Genomic DNA, 19981 nt, shown 5'->3' with positions numbered 1-19981 from the left:
GTGTTCAAGATATGGAAGTTAAGTTTGACATGATCACTCGACATAATGCAGTTTTAGGATGTTTGCAAACAACACATGCTCATGATTTTCTTCTAGCTATCTCGATTGATGGGTTAAAGTCAGCATATGTCACCAGTGAAGTAGCGTACTATCCTTAGATATCGCCTTATGATTCCATTATTTCCTATTGATGAGGTGTTCTCTATTTATCGTAAGGCGTGCCTAGATACTTTTGGGGAGCATGTCGTTCATTGTAAGGAGCTTCTGAGTTTTAAGTACAGGCATGACTTTGTTAGGGATGTACTTTTTGATATATTCAGGCAGGCGGGAGTATTAGTGAAGAAAGAGGCACATGTGAACTTCTTGTCTGGCCCACTAGATAGAAGATCGACACTTAGGCATGCAGATGTTATGGTGTACGGATGGGTAGGAGGAAAACATGCATGTGTGAACTTGACTGGGGTTTAAACACTTGTTAGATTAGGGGTCGGAACTTCATACTTATTTCTAATCCTAATTAACATTGCAACACACACTCCAAACCCTAACCCTAATACTTTAATTTGGGCGCCAACTCATTATGACCGTTAGATGGATCCAGCTTTAATGGTACGCACAAATCACTCAGCCAAGTCTTAAGCCATCATAAATGATATCTACCCAAAATTCGCCCAATCGTTGACAAAGATAAATGCACGCTTTAAATAAATGTTGATTCACGCAAGGAATTCAAATACTCAAATACTCTTTATGGAATTCAAATACATCCCAAAAATTCTCCCAATCTTTAATCTAGCTACAAAATGAGACAAAAACAACATTAATTAGCGTTTATGACACTTAATGCATTCTTGATTAGATCAAGAATTTTCGGATCAGGGATTAAAAACGAAATTCAAAATATTTATAAGACAATTTACTTGATTAACCTTTATTAAATTAATCTTGTGTGCCTTGCTTCTGAATTTCTTAAGGGAAACATTATTAATATGATTTTATTGAACAATAATATACAGTAGTGCTTTTTTTTTAAAAGATTAATAGTACTTTTTTGAAGAATAAGATTAATAAGATGATAATTGAGATTCCGAAGACTTTTTAAAACTATTTTAAGGGGTGTATCGAATTTAAATTTTGAAAGATTTTATGCACTTGACTACAACTTTTGGTTTCCTTAAGAGCGCTTATTAGCATACTTTTTTTTCCAAAACTATATGCATCTTTTATGACTTTTTTTTTTTTGAAGGAAAAGAAAAAAATAGTACTAGTACTAGTATTATATAGTACTTATATATCCGGCAATATATTATCACAAACATGTCTAATTAAATAAATAGTAATAGTATTATATATCCCAGATCATGAATTGTGGTATGATTGATTATTAAATTAACCTTGTGTTCCCTACTTCGCAATTGAATAAGGGGAGCATTATCAATATGATCTTCAAATTGCTATTAAACAATAATTAAAATAGCATGACCTTTTTCCTAAAACTGTATCCCTTATTCTTTTATGACTTTTTTTTAAATTCTTTTGAAAGATTAATAGTACTTACATATCCGTCGGTCAATATATTGTCACAAACATGTCTAATTAAATAATAGTAATAGTATTATATATTACTGATTATTAAATTAAGGGTTAATATGTATTATCCCCTGTAATTTGGGCGAGTTTCGATTTATCCCTTGTAAAAAAAAGTTTAGATTCCAATCCTGTAAAATAAGATTCTTTGATTTTAACCTCTGACCTATGTGACTGTGCAGAATTGCTAACGCGGCGAGCTAATGTAGAATGTTGACTGTGCATATCTGATTATGTGGCATGATGACTGTATAAATTTTTTATTTTTTATTTTTTTAAAGCTTACACGTGGCATTTGTAATTTTTTTTTAAAAATAAAAATTAAAAATAAATAAATTCTGGAAAAATTAATAAAAATTAAAAATAATGAAAAAATTAATTAAAATGATTAAAAAACTGAAAACAATTATGAAAAAATATAGAAAATTTAATAAAAAAAAATCTGGAAAAATTAAAAAATCTGGTAAAATGAAAAAGTCTAGAAAATTTAAGAAAAAAATCACGAAAATAAATAAAAAAATCAGGAAAAAGTAAAAAAAAATTAAATTCGGGAAAAAAATTATATATTTCAAAAAATATAAAAAAATTCTGAATTAAATTAAAATAATAAAAAAATAAAAAATATAATATTATATAATTATTTTGATTATGAAAATTTATTTCTTGAATTTTATTTTATTCGAAAATATAATCTAGATGAATAACAAGATACAATGGATATTGATTGACACCGGTATATAAGTCATGTTATACACTTATACTATTGAATAACAAGCCCTTAATTCTATTCTCCATGATCTAATGTTATGTTTTTTTAATTATTGAAATATTTTCTAATATTAAAAAATAAAAACAAACTTTTTAATTTCGAAAGAAAAATATGAACTTTTTTTTTCAAAAAAATAAAATGTATTTTCTTTTTTTTTTTTTCAAAAAGGAGGTTGATGCAAAGTGCACCAACCCTAATATATTAAACAAAAAAAGAGTACAAGAAAGAAAAGGGGGACTAGGCCAAAACCTTTTAGAAATGTACAAACCTAAAATTAGGTAATCCCATCCTATTCCTAGTGTACTCGCCCCTGATATTCTCAGGTATAGAGCTATACCAAGCAAAATGATTGAGAGGAGTATTCAGGCCAATATTAGCCATACCATCAGCACAAGAGTTTCCCTCCGTGTAAATGTGTGAAAAAGTGAAGTTGATTCTTCTGACAAAAGCTAAGCAGTTGTTCCACCTGTTTCTTAATATCCAAGGAACACAAGAAGAGGATTTCAAAGCTAAACAAACCAATTGTGAGTCGGTTTCCAGCCATAATTGATTATAACCTTTGTGAGAAGCAGTTTCCATCGTAAGAATGGCAGCCATCAGTTCCGCATTGTAAGCATTAACATCTCCCAAATTTTGAGCAAAGCAGCCTAAACAAATACCTTCCTTGTTTCTGAAGATACCACCTGCAGAAGCATATTCTAAGCATATTCCTTGTTTCTTATTATATTCATGAATCTCGAAATATTCTAAGCCCTTAAGTTCCTTATATTCATAAATTTCAAAATATATTAAGTTCGTGAATTTTCCAGAAATATGAATTTTTTGAAATATATTAATTTTTTTTTCATATTTTTAACTTTATCCAGATTTTTTTTTATTATTTTCTAGAACTTTTTACATTATTATTAATTTTTGCAAATTTTTTTCATTCTTTTTCATTTTTATTAAATTTTTCAGATTATTTTTTATTTTATTAATTTTACAGAATTTTTTTAATTTGTTTAATCATATTTTTTATTTTAATTAATTTTTTCATTATTTTTTTATTTTTCAGAATTTTTTTCATAGGGTGAAATGAGTCAACAAATCATTAATTACTTTTTTTCCAATTATAATTCTAATTAATACTACTTTCACCACTCATAATTCAATATATTCTACTTTACATTTATGATAAAGAAGAATGTACCAATACTTGACAAAAACACTCAAAACCATTCTCTCTCTCTCTCTCTCTCTCTCTCTCTCTCTCTCTTATTTATACACTTTTCTTAATATTTGTGAAATAATCAACTGATTCAGTTAAACTAGAACGGAAGAAGTACTATAATAAAAAATAGTGAAAACATTAAATATCAGAATATTAATGATGATAAACAATAAATGCTAGATATTTTTCTTCCACATTTCGTCTTTACTACTCCTTCAAGGTAGACATAGCAATGGGGTGGGATGTGGACGGGTTTTACCTTCCCCATCCCCATACCCGATTCTCATATACTTATCCGTACCCAAACCCAGTCAAAACGGGGAAAATCCGTTAAATTGGGTTTGGTTCGGGCGGGTAACCACGGGTATGGGTTTTGTTGCCATGCCTACTTCAAGGCAAAGGCAATCTACCAGAGAATGAGAGAGGAGTGTTTCTCAACCTTCAATTTGTTTCAGGACTATGTTTTAGTTTTCTTCATTATGTAATCTGCTACAATGAGTAACTAAACATTTTATAATTAGAGTTTTAAGATGAAATTTATGTTTATTTGTTGAAATTTATTAATGCAATTTCATTATTCAGTATCATATGTATCTTGTGTGTTCATGATAGAAGCAATAAAGTTTCGATTCAAAGATTGTTGGGAAACTTTTTTTTTTATCTTTTTGTAGGTTGGTCTGAGTTTTGTGATGAATGTATGAAGATGATGATAAAGATGAAGGAAAGAAGGAGAGACGAAAATGGAGAAAGGTAAAAAAAAAAAATATATATATATATATATATATATATATATATATATATATATATATATATATTAGGTGTTGGTTGCAAGATACACAATTTGAGGTGACACTTAGAAACTCAAAAACCATACATGGTATAAGAGGTCAAAATTAAAGTGTGAGGTTCACTGAAGTTGGATGATCAAACTGTTATCCTTGTCCTCTAACAATGTATCCAATTCAGCAATAGTCTCGTAATATAGAAATGAACAAGATTGTTCATATGTACACAGAACAACGCAAAAGTTATTGAAGAACAAACATTAGATTTCTAGTAACCATAATCTAACAAAGTTTATTTCAACATTTTTGAAATTACAATATTGATTGAAATAAACATTGTGCTTATTCACATACAACAGAATTTTAATATTTCACTGCATCAGGAAATAATAATCTATGTTTTCTCACATTATCCACCCAAAAAAATTTAATTATAAAGTTAATTTATTCATTTTCCAATATCTTGTTTCATGATTCAGTTTCCTATCTAAAAGAAACGATGAACAACTCCTAAAGTAGCGCTTCTGCAAATCTCTTAACTTGAGTAGGACAAAATATATAGATGAATATTTAAATTAAAACTAATCACTTTGAGCCTATAATCAAAAGTTTAACATAATCAAAACTCTGAATTGTCAACATGATTTCAAACTACAATCTGAACTGTCAACATGATTACGAAATAACAAGAGCCTCGTCATCATCATCAAAAAGAATATATCTCTCAAATTTAAGCACTTTTAAAAGAGGAAATGATCCACCAAGGCTTGAAGAGAACCCTTGGATAGGTTGCATCATGAAATGTCCACCTCCTCCAACTGGGGAAGCTTTCTCAAAGCCTCAATAAATCCTTTATCCGATAATTGCAAGCCAAAAATCCGCATGCATCGTAGGTTCCTCCCACTGTAAATTTGAATTAAAAAAATGCATGTTTGATAAAATCTTAAATATAATAAATATATTAACAGTAGAATGCAAGAAAAAATATTTTGATATTAATAATTACTTCTCAGCTATGAATTCAAGGAGTTCATCAGTTACAGAATACTCAATATTGATGTCTTCAAGATGACCGCAACTTCGTTCAACAGCATAACAACAAATCCTTGTCAAATCTTGATAATTGAAGTGTATTAAGCTCATACAGGGTATCCGAATGTGAATGGTACGCCACAGGAGAGGATCTTTACATATGTCCCACCATAGAGGACAAACTTGACATGCACTTTTCACGATTTCAATTGTATCAAGCCTTTGAAGGATGTTTGCTGTGATTTCTCTCAGAAGTTCAAGCCAATTTGGCACCATTGTGCTCTTACATTCTGCTTCCTTTGCAGTAAAAGAACAAGATGCCATCTTCATATATGCAAACTCTGGTGTCAACGGATTCGTTGACACCAAATCTCAACCGTTTACTTTTTTAATCCAAAGGGCTACAATTGTTTGTTAAAATTATTCATTTGCGCTATTTTCACTTGATTTCCACCTGCTCTATCTGCTTTAAGCAGCCAAGAAAGAAAGTATTCTCCTCACCGATTTCAATTACACAAATTATTGATCTCTTCTCTCTATAGGAGGATTGAAAGCAATTCAATTTAAGGGCTTTACCATTTTACCAAAATCATAAATTTAATTTACATATTTAATCATGGTGGTTAACCTAAAATTCCACCAATTAATTCAATAGAAGCAAAATCAACAAAATTACTTCTGCCTTCAGTACCCTCATATCTAATTGCAATAGTTATCACAAGCTTTATACATAAGTTGTTTTAATTTAATCGGTAGAATTAGCCACCAATTAGCCAAAAGAGAAGGGAACAAGAAAAATTGTGATAATCTAAGAAACTGAGCGTAACAAATTCTCCATAAGAGAATAAAAGGAGGTTAAAGAAGATGGAGCGGCTCCGAATCAAGTGAAAAAAAGCACAAGGAGTAAATTTAACAAGCAATTGTCGTCCTTTGGATTAAAAAAAAAAGTAAACGGCTGAGATTTGGTGTCAACGAATCCGTTGACACCAGCTGTCAACGTATTCATTGACACCAAATCTCAACCATTAAATTAGTTTAATCTAAAGGCTATTAATTATTCACTTAATAGTGCACGGTGACATCAAATTTATTTTATACACCTTAGTACCTCTTGTATTTTGTTTTTCTCATTGTTGGAACATAATGTGTTTAACATTAATCCTTAAGAGTTTTGATGATAACAAGGTATTAAAAATTGTCAATTGGATATGCTAATATTTGTTCAAGTGTACAGGACTATAGACAAAATTCGACATCTTAAAAAGGTCTTGGAAGAACAATAAAGAACAAAGGAATCAACAAAAAGGGAAGCTTAAAGCGTCTGAAGAAAACTGCTCCTGAAGATAAAGCGCTCCTGAAGACAAAGTGCTTCTGAAGTGGTTACGTCATCAGAAGCGAGTTCATCAGAAGCAAGTTTATCGGAAGCCAAAAATCACCAAAACCTGCAGTTCATCATGGGATGCAACTTAAGACTTCAAAAGCTGTTTAATGGATTCAACCTCGTCTAAAGATTGCAGAAGACTAAAAAAAGTGAAGCAACGGCTAGTTTGAAAGAATTTGAAGGCATTGGATGCTTGTTCTTCAAAAAGCGTTGACAGAGTACGTTTGTACGAAGTGTACAACCACTACCTCCACTACTCTGTTTTTATCTCTGCTACAAGACAAGAAAAACAGTTCTACCTGCAACGTTGTTCCTTCACAATGGGAATGCTTTTGAAATTGATCCTTCTTAGGACAATAACCATATCAGGCAAAAGATCATTGGTGATTGATCAAAAGCTTCAAACGACTCTATTTTGAATGTGCTGACAATTCACAACGTCCCTTCACACCTCTATATAAAGGAGTGAAGACTCAGATTTATATACAGAACAACAACAATTTACTAGTGCCAAAACTCTGCTGAAATTGTTCTGCATTCAAAAGTTCACTTAGAATTTCTTATCAACTTTCATATCTTAGAAATTCTAGAGTCTTTAGAGTCTGTATCTGATTTGTATTGTGAACACCACTGATTGTATATCAAGTGTTCAACCTGAAACGTTTTTCTTTGTAATTCTGTTTTAATTAAGAAGTCTCTTGCAATTGTGCTTGAGCAATAGGAGTCTCTTGATTGTGTTCAGGAGCATATATAGGAAGTCTCTTGCAGTTGTGCTTGAGCATTTGAAGTCTCTTACTAAGTTTAGTAGTTAGCAATTGTAATCAGATATTACACAGTGAACTCTCTTTGGAAGTGCAAGGGGGACATGACTGACTTCCGGTTTGTGGAAGGAACCTGTATAAATTGCTTTGTGCCGTTCTTCTCTCTCTCTGATTTATCTGGTGCAACTAGTTTTGAACATCACTTCAGATGTAGAACTCTATCTGCTTCTGATCGTGTTTTCAGTTTAGGAGAAAAAGAAGAAAAAGCTAACACAATTCAACCTCCCCTTCTTGTGTTTTTCTCACCTTCACTCATCCTTTCTCTCACCGTAACCATTATTTTACAGATTGGAAATCTCTATGAGCAATAACCTCTCATTCTTTCTCCAATCGATTGGATATTAATTTTATGGGTATCAATTTTATAGTTTTAAAATCATTAATTTATAGATTGGAGATCAATTTTATCAATAACCTCTTGTTCGCCAATCGATATGGAAAATCTCTATGAGCAATTTTATGGAAACGTGATTTTGAAATTCGTCAGTGTTCTTCTGAATATGGAGAATCATAAAATTGAAAAACCATGGAAGAGGATGACAGTAAAACATAAGCTTTCTTAGATTCATTGCAACCTCATTCATCCCTTGATGAACTTAAATAGCTATAATCCTGATACACGATGCACTTTTTTCTTGTCATAGATCTAAAACTGAATGTACAAAGGACAACACATGCTATGGCAGAACTTGAATATTGTGTAATTGAAATCCATGGACATGACACACATGCTTCCACCGTTTGCTACTTTGTTTCCCTTGTTTCTCATAACACACTCAACGGCAGAACGTTAGGTAGAGGAAAAACTCACGCTAGTTCACTACACCAATAATTTGTGCCTTTTAATTAAATAGATAGACGGTTGAGATTTGGTGTCAACGAATATGTCAACGGATCCTATATATATATATATATTGCTTTCCGAATTATAACCTTTTTATACACACTGACTGTGAAAACCAAACGTTTTTTAAGAGTAAAACCTAGTTTCCATTTCCAATAAACTTCTGAAAAAGAGAAAGCAGGGATAAGAATACTATGTTTCTGGTGATAATAAAAGTTGCTTTGTTTGCACTTCCCAATAAAATAAAATTAAGGAAAATGTTGTTTTTTTGTGTTACACCAATAAATGTTTTTTATAGCTATATTTGCTTGAAAGGATATTTTTTTATAGGGTTAATGGTGCTTTACCCCCTGTAATATAGGTCGTTTTTGGTTTTCCCTCCTGTAAAATATTTTTTTTGATTTACCCCCTGTAAAATATTTTTGTTTTGGAATACACCCCTAATAGGTCATAGAAAAACGACTTTATTTTTTTCGTTTTTTTATGGCTTATTAGGGGGTATTCCAAAAAAAAAAAAAATATCTTACAGGGGGTAAATCAAAAAAAATATTTTCCAGGGGAAAATAAAAAATGACTTATATTACAGGGGGTAAAGCACCATTAACCCTTTTTTATAAAACGTAATTCAAAAAATAGGGAATTTGGTTGGAAACACTCTGCTATCGTGAACACTCTAATGGGTCTATATTAACAAAGGATCTTGTTAACGTGTGTCTAGATAAAGAAAAAAAAAATCTAGAATCCATATTTCTAAACAAAATAGAAAAATCCAATCTTTATTTTCTTTCAATAACAGAAAATCATATTCACAAATCATGCTAACGATATTTCTCAAACTGTTCCCAGATTCAACAAAGATAAACTTGACGCACTTTTGATTCGGCAAAATAATGTATCATGTAATAAATGAATTAAAGGCCATACAAGGATAATCTAAATTCTTTTCAATTCCATGATAAGCCAAGAGAGGTTGGGCAAACTTTCATCCTCTATCACCTACTTCATGTATATTTATTTGGGGGATATATATATATAAAAGAGGGGTTAGGTCAAAAGCCTCAAAAGCATAAAGGAAAGGAAAACAGCACAAGAGAGAAAAACAACCTAAGAAAAATAATGATCAGGCTATTCCTATCCCTTAAGAAATCTGCCAACAAAAGCGGAGGCATGGCCTCAAACAAAGTGACACCAGAGAGAGTATGACCAAGAGTAGCTAACTTATCCGCACAATAATTCCCTTTCCGATAAATATGAGAGCAAACAGCAGTAATACCCAATTGAAAACAATTATGTCAACGATTCCGCACACGAAAAGGAATAGAATCCGGCTTTTTAAATACAAAGGATCGCATTTGAGGAATCATTTTCCAACCAGATCACGTGCCAATTATATTGAGCAACAAACTCCAATGCTAAAATCAAGCCGGTAAGTTCCGCCTCAAAAACAAAAACTTCCCTAATATTACTGGCAAAACAACCGATAAAGGTGCCTTTAAAATCACAGTAAATGCCCCCACAAGATGCGTTAGAGTTAAGAACAGATTCATTTGTATTAACCTTAACCCAATTTGATGGTAGAAGGCTTCCAAATAACAGGAATAATGTCTTTGAACCGACGATAAGTAGGGGAAATCAAAAAAATTATCCAGCAAAGAGACATCATCAAAAGAAGGCAAACAGTTACTTGTTGAAATTGATCCACTCATAGCCACAGATGAGGGCTTTCACAGCATGAATAGAGAAATTATAATTCTATTCTAGTCAAAACTTTAACTCGTTCATTACAATGGTATCTACTATATCTACACTCCATCTGACTCAAATTATAAGTGGCTTTCGAAAAAAATGTTCCCAAATTATAAGTCGCTTTACAAATACAATGAAACATTAATGTTATTTTTCCTATTACAACTATTTATTACTCTCGTGTTCGTGTCAGAGTCCATGCTTATTTATTTTCAGATATTGACTGCTTGTGTGTGCTTTAGCATATCTAAAAATGTATGTTATTTGTATTTTTATTGCCAGAAATATTGTGTCGACAGTCAATTTGGACTGTAAGTTGGACCTTAATTCCATCAAGCTTCAAGCTCCTACTGCAGAGTATAATCCCCAGGCAAGTTATGTTTTTTAATTGTGACATGCACGTGTGTGATCTATAAGGTTTTTTATGAGTATTACCATTGACGTCAAATTGTCAACCACTTATGAGCTACACTTTTATTATCTGAAATCAATTATAAATAGTTACATTTTTTTATATGTTATCATGATCGTTGGACATTTGTCTGCAGTGCTGATGTCTGTGATTCGAATCTTTGCAGCGTCATCCTGCTGTGATTATGAGGATCAGGGCACCAGAATCAAAAGCACAAATTAATTCTTTTGGAATGATGGTATGTTCCTTTTGTTGCTTATGGCACTTCTCTGTAGTTTAGATGGAATCGTAAGATACAGTTTCACTATACCAACTGTTGCTTGGTTGTTTTTTTTCTGTGCCGGAAGCAAAGGCATGTATCACCAGAATTGTCCTTGATTATGCTGTGTTTTACTTATCCTGTGTTTTACTTAATTATGCTAATGAGATCCGTGGACACGTATTTTCACTACTTATGCCAATTGAATGCTATATTGAATAATTCATAAACAGATCTGTCCTTTTCCCACTCATTTAGCATTATTGCTGCTTGTAATATAGTTGCAGAATTTACAATAGGATCCATTTTTACTGCCTTATTTTATTTTTGAAGGACATCTATTGCTATTCTGACAATAACATTATTTTAGCATGTTGCTTGTAATGAATTTATGTTTCTTAAGCTTTTTTATATTTAATTTCATGTTTCCACTGTTAGGTCTGTACTGGAACTAAGAGTGAGAGCCAGTCAAAATTGGCGGCAAGTAAAGTATACTAATGTCCTTTTCTAAGCTCATTCCTTTATCGTCATCGTCATATATATTAAAACTTCTAATTCGAAGTTCATTAGACTGGAGAACCTTGCCATTAATGTTAGCTTGTGTTGAACATAAACTCCTTGTAATACTATCCTAATTTTTCTATCTCCTTCAGTATGCAGCAATCATCCGGAAGACGGGCTTCCCTACTAAATTTAAGGTACGGCTACTCTCGCATAATCTCCACTAAAGAGCTTCATCCAAAATTGTTTATCATTTTTCCCACTTCTTGGTCATTGATTAATTCCTTCTATTGTGCTTTAGGATTTTAAGATTCAGGAAATTGTTGGCTCCTGTGATGTCAAGTTTCCCATACACCTTCAACGTCTTGCTCATTCCCATGCCGCTTGCTCTAGTGTAAGTACAAAATGAAGCAATCATTTTCTGTTTTGCCTGGTGAATTTAGTGGAAAACCGATCTTGACTACAATTTGTCGCAGTAACCAGTAGTCATTCTGGTCCTATGGAGCATGCGATATTTTCTATAGATTGTTGTCAATGATGTGAAGTTTTTATTTTTTTAAAATCTTATGAGGGCATGTTTAGGCTTGTGATGAGTTTTATTTTACATGTAATTATCATTGCTCACCACACTTTTCATTAATATTTTGCATAATTTTTGTGTTTCCTTGAATTATCTAATTGATCTCAAGTATTTTACAAATGTCTGAATTTTTAAACACAGTTCACTAACCGGATTCTTTTGACTCAGTCCAGTTCATGAACAGAACTGGCAACCACTAAACATCAGTTGCCAAATCGAATGTTTCAATCAAAATTCCAAATCTACTCATTGTAGTTAGCCGTAGTACACAAAATTTAACTAGTTACCCTCAACAACCTTGATCTTACCATTCATCTTCACTTTCATAAACCTTAGTGCTTCATTCAGCTATGACAGTGAGGCTCACTTCAGCAATCTGCATACAAACTAACCTTCTTCAACCTTAGTAAACTGAACTGGCAAGAGAGCCTCCATGTTGAAGATGAATGAATCACAAGAATTCATGCAAATTAAGATGTCTAGATTGGAGTAAGGGTTTGGGATTTAAGGTTTGTAAAAAGAAGGAGATGGTGTGATCAGGGTTCGATGAGGATAATTAGGGTTTAATTTTTATTGCTGAGGCTAACTGTACTGAAACGATTTCAGATTTTGCGGTAATGTTCAATTTAGTAATCTATGTTTAGTGACTGGCAGGTCCGTTTGGGAACTATACTTAGTCAAAAGGTTATTTGTTGCAAATCTGATCTGACATCTTAACTAGTTTATTGGCTGCAAGATCCGAGTTTAAAAGCTAGTTTGAAACTGATCTGAATCAATAATTTGGTTTTTTTAATAAAGTTATCCATTACGAAAGTAGAATGGGAAGAAGAAGAACTAGTATAGTATTTTCAGTTATGATGCTTTTGTGTGGTAACGTGTAATGGATGTAAAGCATCCTTTTCAATTTTGTCTGCTCAAGTGCAGTTGGTTTCCCAATTTCATTCCATACTGGAACTTGTAAGTTTTAAGGGATGATAAACACATATTGAACTTGCCTGTTTGTTCCTGCTGTAGTATAACCCAGTGTTGTTTCCTTGGCAAATCTATGAAATGAAGCAAGCAAAGATAGTCTTACATATATTCGACTCGGGAAAAATTCATCTAAAAGGAACCAAGGTAATGAATGATCTTGAGATATAACAATGAAATTTATATATTGTTATTTTTCTGATTTATTTGACTGATATTTTCATTTTCTTTTGTTTAGTCGAGAGATGAGATTTTCACAGCCTTTGAGAACATATATCCAGTGCTTACTGAGTTCAGGAAAAACCAACAATGGTATGGATAAAGCTCTATTTTAGCTATCTTTTGAATTGGTGGTTCTTTATTTTTGCTTTGCTTTCTTCCATCAACTGTCAGATTAACCCTCCATTCTTTTTAATGGAATGATGGAATATGTCATGTAGATTTCGGATATTTGTTAATAATGGCAGATCATCGTCAAGAGCGTCAAGAGCAAGGTTTACTGGCCAAGAAGGCCGTCTATCTCGTGGGCTTGATCGAGCTGTAAATTGTGACTGTAGAAATTTGGATTTTTGAGATGAACTATGCCCCCTTTATTTTCCTCTTCCTTGGTGAGAAGAGTAAAAATAACCATGGTCTCAAGTATATTCGAACACTGTAAGTTAGATGAGAAGGACCATATTAGAAAGATCCATAGAGAACATTAACGATAGCAGCAAAACATACATAAGTGAAAAATTCTAACTCACTTCTCAACATATCAAACGTCTATACAGTCTTTTATCATCTAAGTTGTACTTATTTATGTGATACGAAAAGTAACGTGATGTGATGGGTAAAAAACCAAGGATTTGTATCGGCTAGTTTACTCACCAACACCTCTTGATTTTCCCTCAAATATGAAAACAACGATTTCTTTCGGTAGTTAGTTAAAAACTCAATTTCTCACTAGATCTAACAATTCTGCAATGATATTATGAAATTCAAAATAATTAAATTGAACCATTTTTCATTACGATATTAGTCTTGTTTTTTTTTTGCACACATTCAAACATACAAAATTTTATAATTTCTTATACTTTTGAACTGATGTTGAGGGTAAGGAAAGTTGCTTCTTTTATTAAGACCAAGGTCAACGGCACATCATCCCATGGTCAATCACCACGATTATTTATATAGTTAAGCACTAGTTTAAGGAATGTAATTCTAGCTTCTCCTGCAGAGTGCAATTATTTTGCTCAACATACAGTCTTCATGGCCTCTCCCTAACATGTTACAATGTGGCCAACTATAAAATAACAGTTATGTTTTAGTTCATGATGAATAATCAAGGCTACAGTGGAATGTTGGTATTCAACTCTACAGTGGAATGTTGCTGAATATATACTCAACTAGAGTCGGACGTAACCTTTAGAGACTCAAGCAAATGAAAGAAAAGAGTAGATGGGTCGATATCATCAACCCTCTACTTTAGGACGCCAACCTTCAATGACATCCTCCGGCTGTGCACGTGTGTTAATGAATGATTCCCTCGAGAAAATTTCCTGTAAGTTCAACATTATTAGATATAGCAAACTGTAAAAATAAACAAAGGAAATTTCATTAAGGATTATTACATATGATACAAGTAACGAACACAGACAACGGATCATCTAGGGATCAAGGGACAACAAGCTGACAACATCTAGTGTTTAAAAGGAGGGAAAAGCGACAGAAAAGAAAGTATAAGAAAATCAAAATTGAACATTATTTTTCGTTTACATTCGGTAATTGCACAAAAGTTAGTATTTTACCGGCTACGGTTGTTATGAAGCACTACTTTAGCAATCAGTATTTGCACAGAAGGGCATGTGTCATACTATTTGTAAGGAAAAAGTGGGAGGAAGCCCCTTACGGAAACATTTGAGTATCGAGAAAAAGTTCAAAATTGCAAAAACGGGCTAGGGAAAAACCTCTTTGAATATATGAAGAAAAAAAAAGGTTTACAAAGGCCAAAGCACATTACCAAAAACTTTTGAACTTAGAGCTTAGAAGAAACTCCAAATTCAGGTATTGATAAATCATTTTCACTCATTAGCATATGATCTTTAAGCATGGACAATGAATAACATCTTTTTCCGCAAATTTTGTAAACTATTCGCATTAATGAAACTGCATCATAAATACGGGTTTGAGAAAGTAGTATGCCGTTCAATTCTAGATTTGAAAACCGTCTAAAAGTACAAGAATATAATAGATGTTGAGTGAGGAGGCTTATTGTGAATGTACCTTCAAGTAAGACTTCAAAAAGGTCAGCGAATCAGGTACGGTCCATTTCTTATAATGTCCCAAAGCAATCTCCAAATGGTATAGCTTTGGTCCTAGTGATAGGTCAGCCGCAGATATGTCTTTCCCATTGATAAAAGGACCCTGTGAAGAAAAAATTTGCACAAGTTAAAAAATTTATACGAAAGAAGGAAGAAAAAATGATAGACAAATCCAGAAGGATCGAGACAAGAAAACAGTGCCCTCAAAGTTATATAAATAGAAGTGTTTTGGATCGTATTCTTTTACATACATTTTAAAATAAATATATGAAATTAATGTTGCTTAAATTAAGAGAAATGATATTTGTACAACCATTTTTGTACAACTTTCTCTCTCATACTCACATTATATTCTTATTCTCTTTCTTCCTTTTTCTCTCTCCATTGTTTTTTACCAACGAAAAGAGAGCACAACAAGGTTGTCCCAAAAGTTGTAGCAAAAAAGTTGTTCAAATATCATTACTCTTAAATTAATTGTTTACAAAATAGCTTACATCCAATTATTCATAAACTTTACACGTCTTAAACTGACTAAATGACAGTAATTTATATCAAGAAATCAACTATATATAGCATGCATTTATTTGCTGATCCCCGTTTAATATTTTGTAACATCTTATGTAGATGGAGTATAAAAGAAACCAGCTAAGCGATGCCCACTACAAGAAAAGTTATAGGGTCCATGACCATAATGCAGGAAAAGATGTAATGTCAGGTCAGAGATTGAGACACCTAAAATACCGAAAGTTTAAAACAAGATTGCAAACGAATAGCCGAGACAAAAATAGAAGGAAAAAAAAAAGTCATACATTTTCCTTGAGGTAATCGTTGAAGGAGCTCAGTTCATTTAGTAATGCTTGTTCAGTTCCGTCATTGGGATCTTTGCTCTTGAGAAATCCAATAAATGTAGAAAAGATCTTTGACCCACTATGACAAAAACATGCAAACATTAGATATTGTTGCAAATTTAATATCGCCATGTAAACATTAAAGAACAAAAAGGAGTAAACAGTCATTTTGGTCTCTAAATGTGTGAGATGGTGTCATTGTAGTTCCTGAATATATATATATATATATATATATTACAAAAACATCAGAGTTTGTCTTTCGTTTGTAATTTCATGTCCCATACTTATTGACTAACGAAAGACATATCCGAGGACTAAATTGACTAATGGAAGACATATACAAAGAACAAATTGACTAAGTAAAAAAATACATTCAAGGATGCTTTTGTAATTTTGATATACTCAGGTACTATAGTGACAATATCTGACAGATTCAAGGGCTAATTTAGTTTACTCGAATAAAAAGTTGAATTGAGTAGAAACTGTTTAAGATTTACAATCGCATCACCGTGCATTTTTCAAAACACTCAGCCATGTACAAGAAAACTTGATATTATAGATTCAAAGTATCTCCAAATGATGAGGAAATCTATAAACAAGAAACATACGCTGTAGCCTTTTCAGGTGGTGTCACCAATGGTGGGCTAGGATACTTCTCTTCCAATGTTTGTGTGATTAAATCTGAATCAGCAACCCACTTTCCATCAAAATTTATCACGGGAACTTTACCTTCAGGACTGATTTCAAGAAACCTGAACCAACAAAACAAATTATTAGAAGGAAACAAAATACTACGGCGATTGAAAAAGTTGATGACTGGTGGTCTGTAGGTGAAACATGGACAAGAAGATCACCATTCTGGTTTGTTTCTTAAATCCACCAATTTTGGCTCATAAGGTAAATGTTTTTCCTCCAGTGTCAGCAACACCCTTTGGCTAAAAGGGCCTGAATAGACAATTCAACAAAGGGTGAGGGTCACCAAGTGATTATAGTCTATAGCTACTCCAAGTTTAAGACTCAAATGCTGTTGTGAATTCGAACAAATCACACCAAGACAGTGATATGTGGAGCAAATATTAAAGGCAACTAACAACCAAAATAGTCCAAGCAACAGCAATCAACCAAAAGTAAATCTAGCAACCTAGATGTATAGAAAATCCACAGTTAAATCAAAGAACAAAGATAAAGGAAGATGAACAAACACACAAAGACTTTGTTCACCCAGTTCGGCCCAAATTGACCTACGTCTGGGGAGTGACCAAGAAATTGTCCCCAATTTCTCTCCTTTCCTCTCTCAACCCACTCAAAGATGAATCACTCAAGAACTAACTAGAGAAAGCTTGGATCCTTCCTCTAATAATTCCTAACTACCCAAGGCCCTAGAACCTCACCCAAGAGCTCTCAATACTCGAACCCTAGGTTTTTCCGTGTTCCCTCTCTAGGTTCTATTCACTGAGTTTTGTCAAAAAAACTGTATCTACAGGCAAAAAAAACAGAGTGAATCAATTCATATTCTTATTATGAATAGATTCACAACCAGCAGAAACCCCAAACAGCTGATTTTAAGGCACAATCCTCTACAAATGCATACATAAATTTTCTTTGTTTTCTCAAATAGAAAATGTATGCATAATTGACTCTGATTACAAGACAAAGATGGGTGTATTGCCATTGCCTACATCCATGAACTAAAGCAAAAACACATGAAATGTGAATGTCAATTACTCAATTTCTATGTCAATACAAGTTCAAAACTTTGCAGACATGCGAAACTACACATTTTTTCTTGTATCTTCAACACATACACACAGACATTTGAGCTAATAATCTAAAATTTAGCTAGTAACTGTCATGTATGATTTATTGGTCCTAACCCTGTTCCAAGAAAACGGAGTCCCAGTAATCCGGAATTTGATCAGGAGGTAAGTAAAGTCTGGTCAAGAAATGTTCCAGTCAGAATTTGAACTTGGATACTCTGATTCAGTCGACCTTAACAGGAGCTCATTAACCATTTGGTTATTGTTCATGTATGTATAAGACTGCTTAAAAATTCTAAATTTGTTGAGTACGAGGTAGCTGAGCTAGCACAATGTAGTGAAGCTCCTTTCGCCCTTCCCTTGCATTTGGCCCAAACATGCGTTAAGCCTGACTGTTTGTTACAGGGAGCGACTGGGGTGAAGGGGCGATTGCCCCCGTGGTATGCTTTAGGGATGTTGTTGTAATATGGACCGTAGTATTATATATATGCCTTGTAAAATTGGAAACCTTAATTCACTCAAATAGTATACAGAACTACAACTACTCTGTAGTCAGAGAGGTAATAACACAGTTGGCTGAATTGCGTAAACAAACGATCCTATTCCATTGTTTGTGATTTGAATTTCTTTAATCTTTTCTTACTAGTTATTATTCTAATAAAATCAAATCCTACCCTTGGATTGGATAGAGGGTATCAGTATCAATGGCCCGGCCTTGGGGGAGTGCAAACAGCTCAATCAAGCTGGTCCTCCAAAAGGTATGGGCCTCAAAAAATAATGGGTTAATTAACTTTTTAGTCCCTATAAATATTCACAGTTTTGCTTTTAGTCCCTACAAAATAAAATCACACTTTATAGTCCCTTGTGACATTTTTCTTAAGCATTTTAGGGACCAAAAATGTTGATGGAAAATTTTATAGGGACTAAAAAGTATGATTTTATTTTGTAGGGACTAAAAACAAAATTTTGAATATTTATAGGGACTAAAAACTTAATTAACCCAAAAATAATTATAGCCCAATATCCACCCCCACTCAAATAAAAAAAATATGTTCCTTCTCTTTCTTTCTTAAGTGCATGTTTGGGTTTCTTCTTCTCACTCAACACCTCTCGTCGCACCACCAATCCGACCTCCAATACGCGTTTGGTATATGTTGCTACTATATACCTCCTAAATTTCAAGTTCTACATTTTTTTTTTTCAATCTTCCTCTATGCCTCCTAATTCCTAAATTTCCTCCTATGATTAGAAAATTCTAAAAAAAAATTGAGTTTTTATTTTACCGGGCCTATTGCCTATTTTGCAATGAGAGTCGAGCCTCCTATTTCATAGAACGGCCTGAGTATCATCATAAGTGTGTATAAAAATTTCAAGGGAATATTTTCTTAAAGAAAAATTCAAATTTCAAAGAAAAACTATATTGAGAATGCATGTGGACACAACGTAAGTCTAGATACATCATGATGTATGATCCTCATCTTTACTCCTAAACATTATCATAACCACACTACCAATACCATCAATGTCTCAAATACTAATTTCATTTCAATTTCAATCAAACAATACAAAAAACAAGCTCAACACTGAAAATAACTAAAACCATGAAAAGGGTAAGAATTTTTACAGTCTCCAATCTTGTTAGGTGTAGTAAGAGAAGCTTTAACAGCAACTTCCAATGGCTCAGAAGGAGGAGCAGAAGACATTGATACTTTGAGGGGTTTAATACTGAAATGGTTGTTGAAGGAGCTTGTTGAAACGGCGTAGTTTGGACGGTAACGAAGGTGGTTAACAGTGGCGGAAAGAGCGCATGCTGAAACTTGAATTCTAACGGTGGACATTGGTAACGTTTGTGTGCGTTTGTTTGTAGGGGTAAGAGATGAAGGTGATGTGGTTGTGTTTTGTTATGGGGATGTTTATGTGTCATTGTACTATGTTTCCACACCATAGCAAAAAATATTATTTTAATTTTTAAAATAAATTATAATTAAATTGCTTCGTTACACTCCAAAAATAGCAAAATACCATCAGCGGCAGTCAATTTCCGCAACATCGTTAACTACCACTTGTTAAATGATCCAAGAGCACTTAAATATCGTTGCATTTTAGGTTTATAGCAACAACAACTTCCACTACTTTCAAAGGTACGAAATAAATAGGCATGACAACAAAATCCATAC

The 19981-nt window shown here is 32.9% G+C and overlaps 2 protein-coding genes across 7 annotated transcripts; one reads left to right on the top strand and one right to left on the bottom strand.

Moving 5' to 3' along the window:
• The first annotated feature begins 9381 nt into the window (after window positions 1-9381).
• LOC25489244 (TATA-box-binding protein) lies at window positions 9382-16014 on the top strand. 6 transcript variants are annotated; one of them, XM_024779725.2, is made up of 9 exons: window positions 9388-9855; window positions 10458-10545; window positions 10754-10825; window positions 11285-11335; window positions 11500-11544; window positions 11649-11741; window positions 12942-13043; window positions 13135-13208; window positions 15824-16014. In XM_024779725.2, coding segments are annotated over exons 1-9 (702 nt in total). In that variant the 5' UTR covers window positions 9388-9679; the 3' UTR covers window positions 15825-16014. The 6 variants fall into 6 exon arrangements, with proteins under 6 accessions (XP_024635494.1, XP_024635493.1, XP_024635492.1 ...); XM_024779724.2 differs by lacking the exon at window positions 15824-16014 and adding an exon at window positions 13364-13740 and having other exon boundaries at window positions 9389-9855; XM_024779722.2 differs by lacking the exon at window positions 15824-16014 and adding an exon at window positions 13337-13740 and having other exon boundaries at window positions 9390-9855.
• Window positions 13993-19725, bottom strand: LOC25489243 (glutathione S-transferase DHAR3, chloroplastic). The gene is made up of 6 exons (XM_013605140.3): window positions 19429-19725; window positions 16902-16992; window positions 16656-16799; window positions 16009-16126; window positions 15162-15302; window positions 13993-14437 (listed from the first exon to the last, which is right to left on the bottom strand). Exons 1-6 carry the CDS (start codon window positions 19640-19642, stop codon window positions 14351-14353), a joined length of 795 nt encoding a protein of 264 aa, XP_013460594.1. The 5' UTR covers window positions 19643-19725; the 3' UTR covers window positions 13993-14350.
• Between the last annotated feature and the right edge of the window lie 256 nt (window positions 19726-19981).

This window comes from Medicago truncatula, chromosome 3 (assembly GCF_003473485.1).
Source record: "Medicago truncatula cultivar Jemalong A17 chromosome 3, MtrunA17r5.0-ANR, whole genome shotgun sequence".
NCBI lineage: Eukaryota > Viridiplantae > Streptophyta > Magnoliopsida > Fabales > Fabaceae > Medicago > Medicago truncatula.
This window is presented reverse-complemented; position numbering and strand designations above follow the sequence as displayed.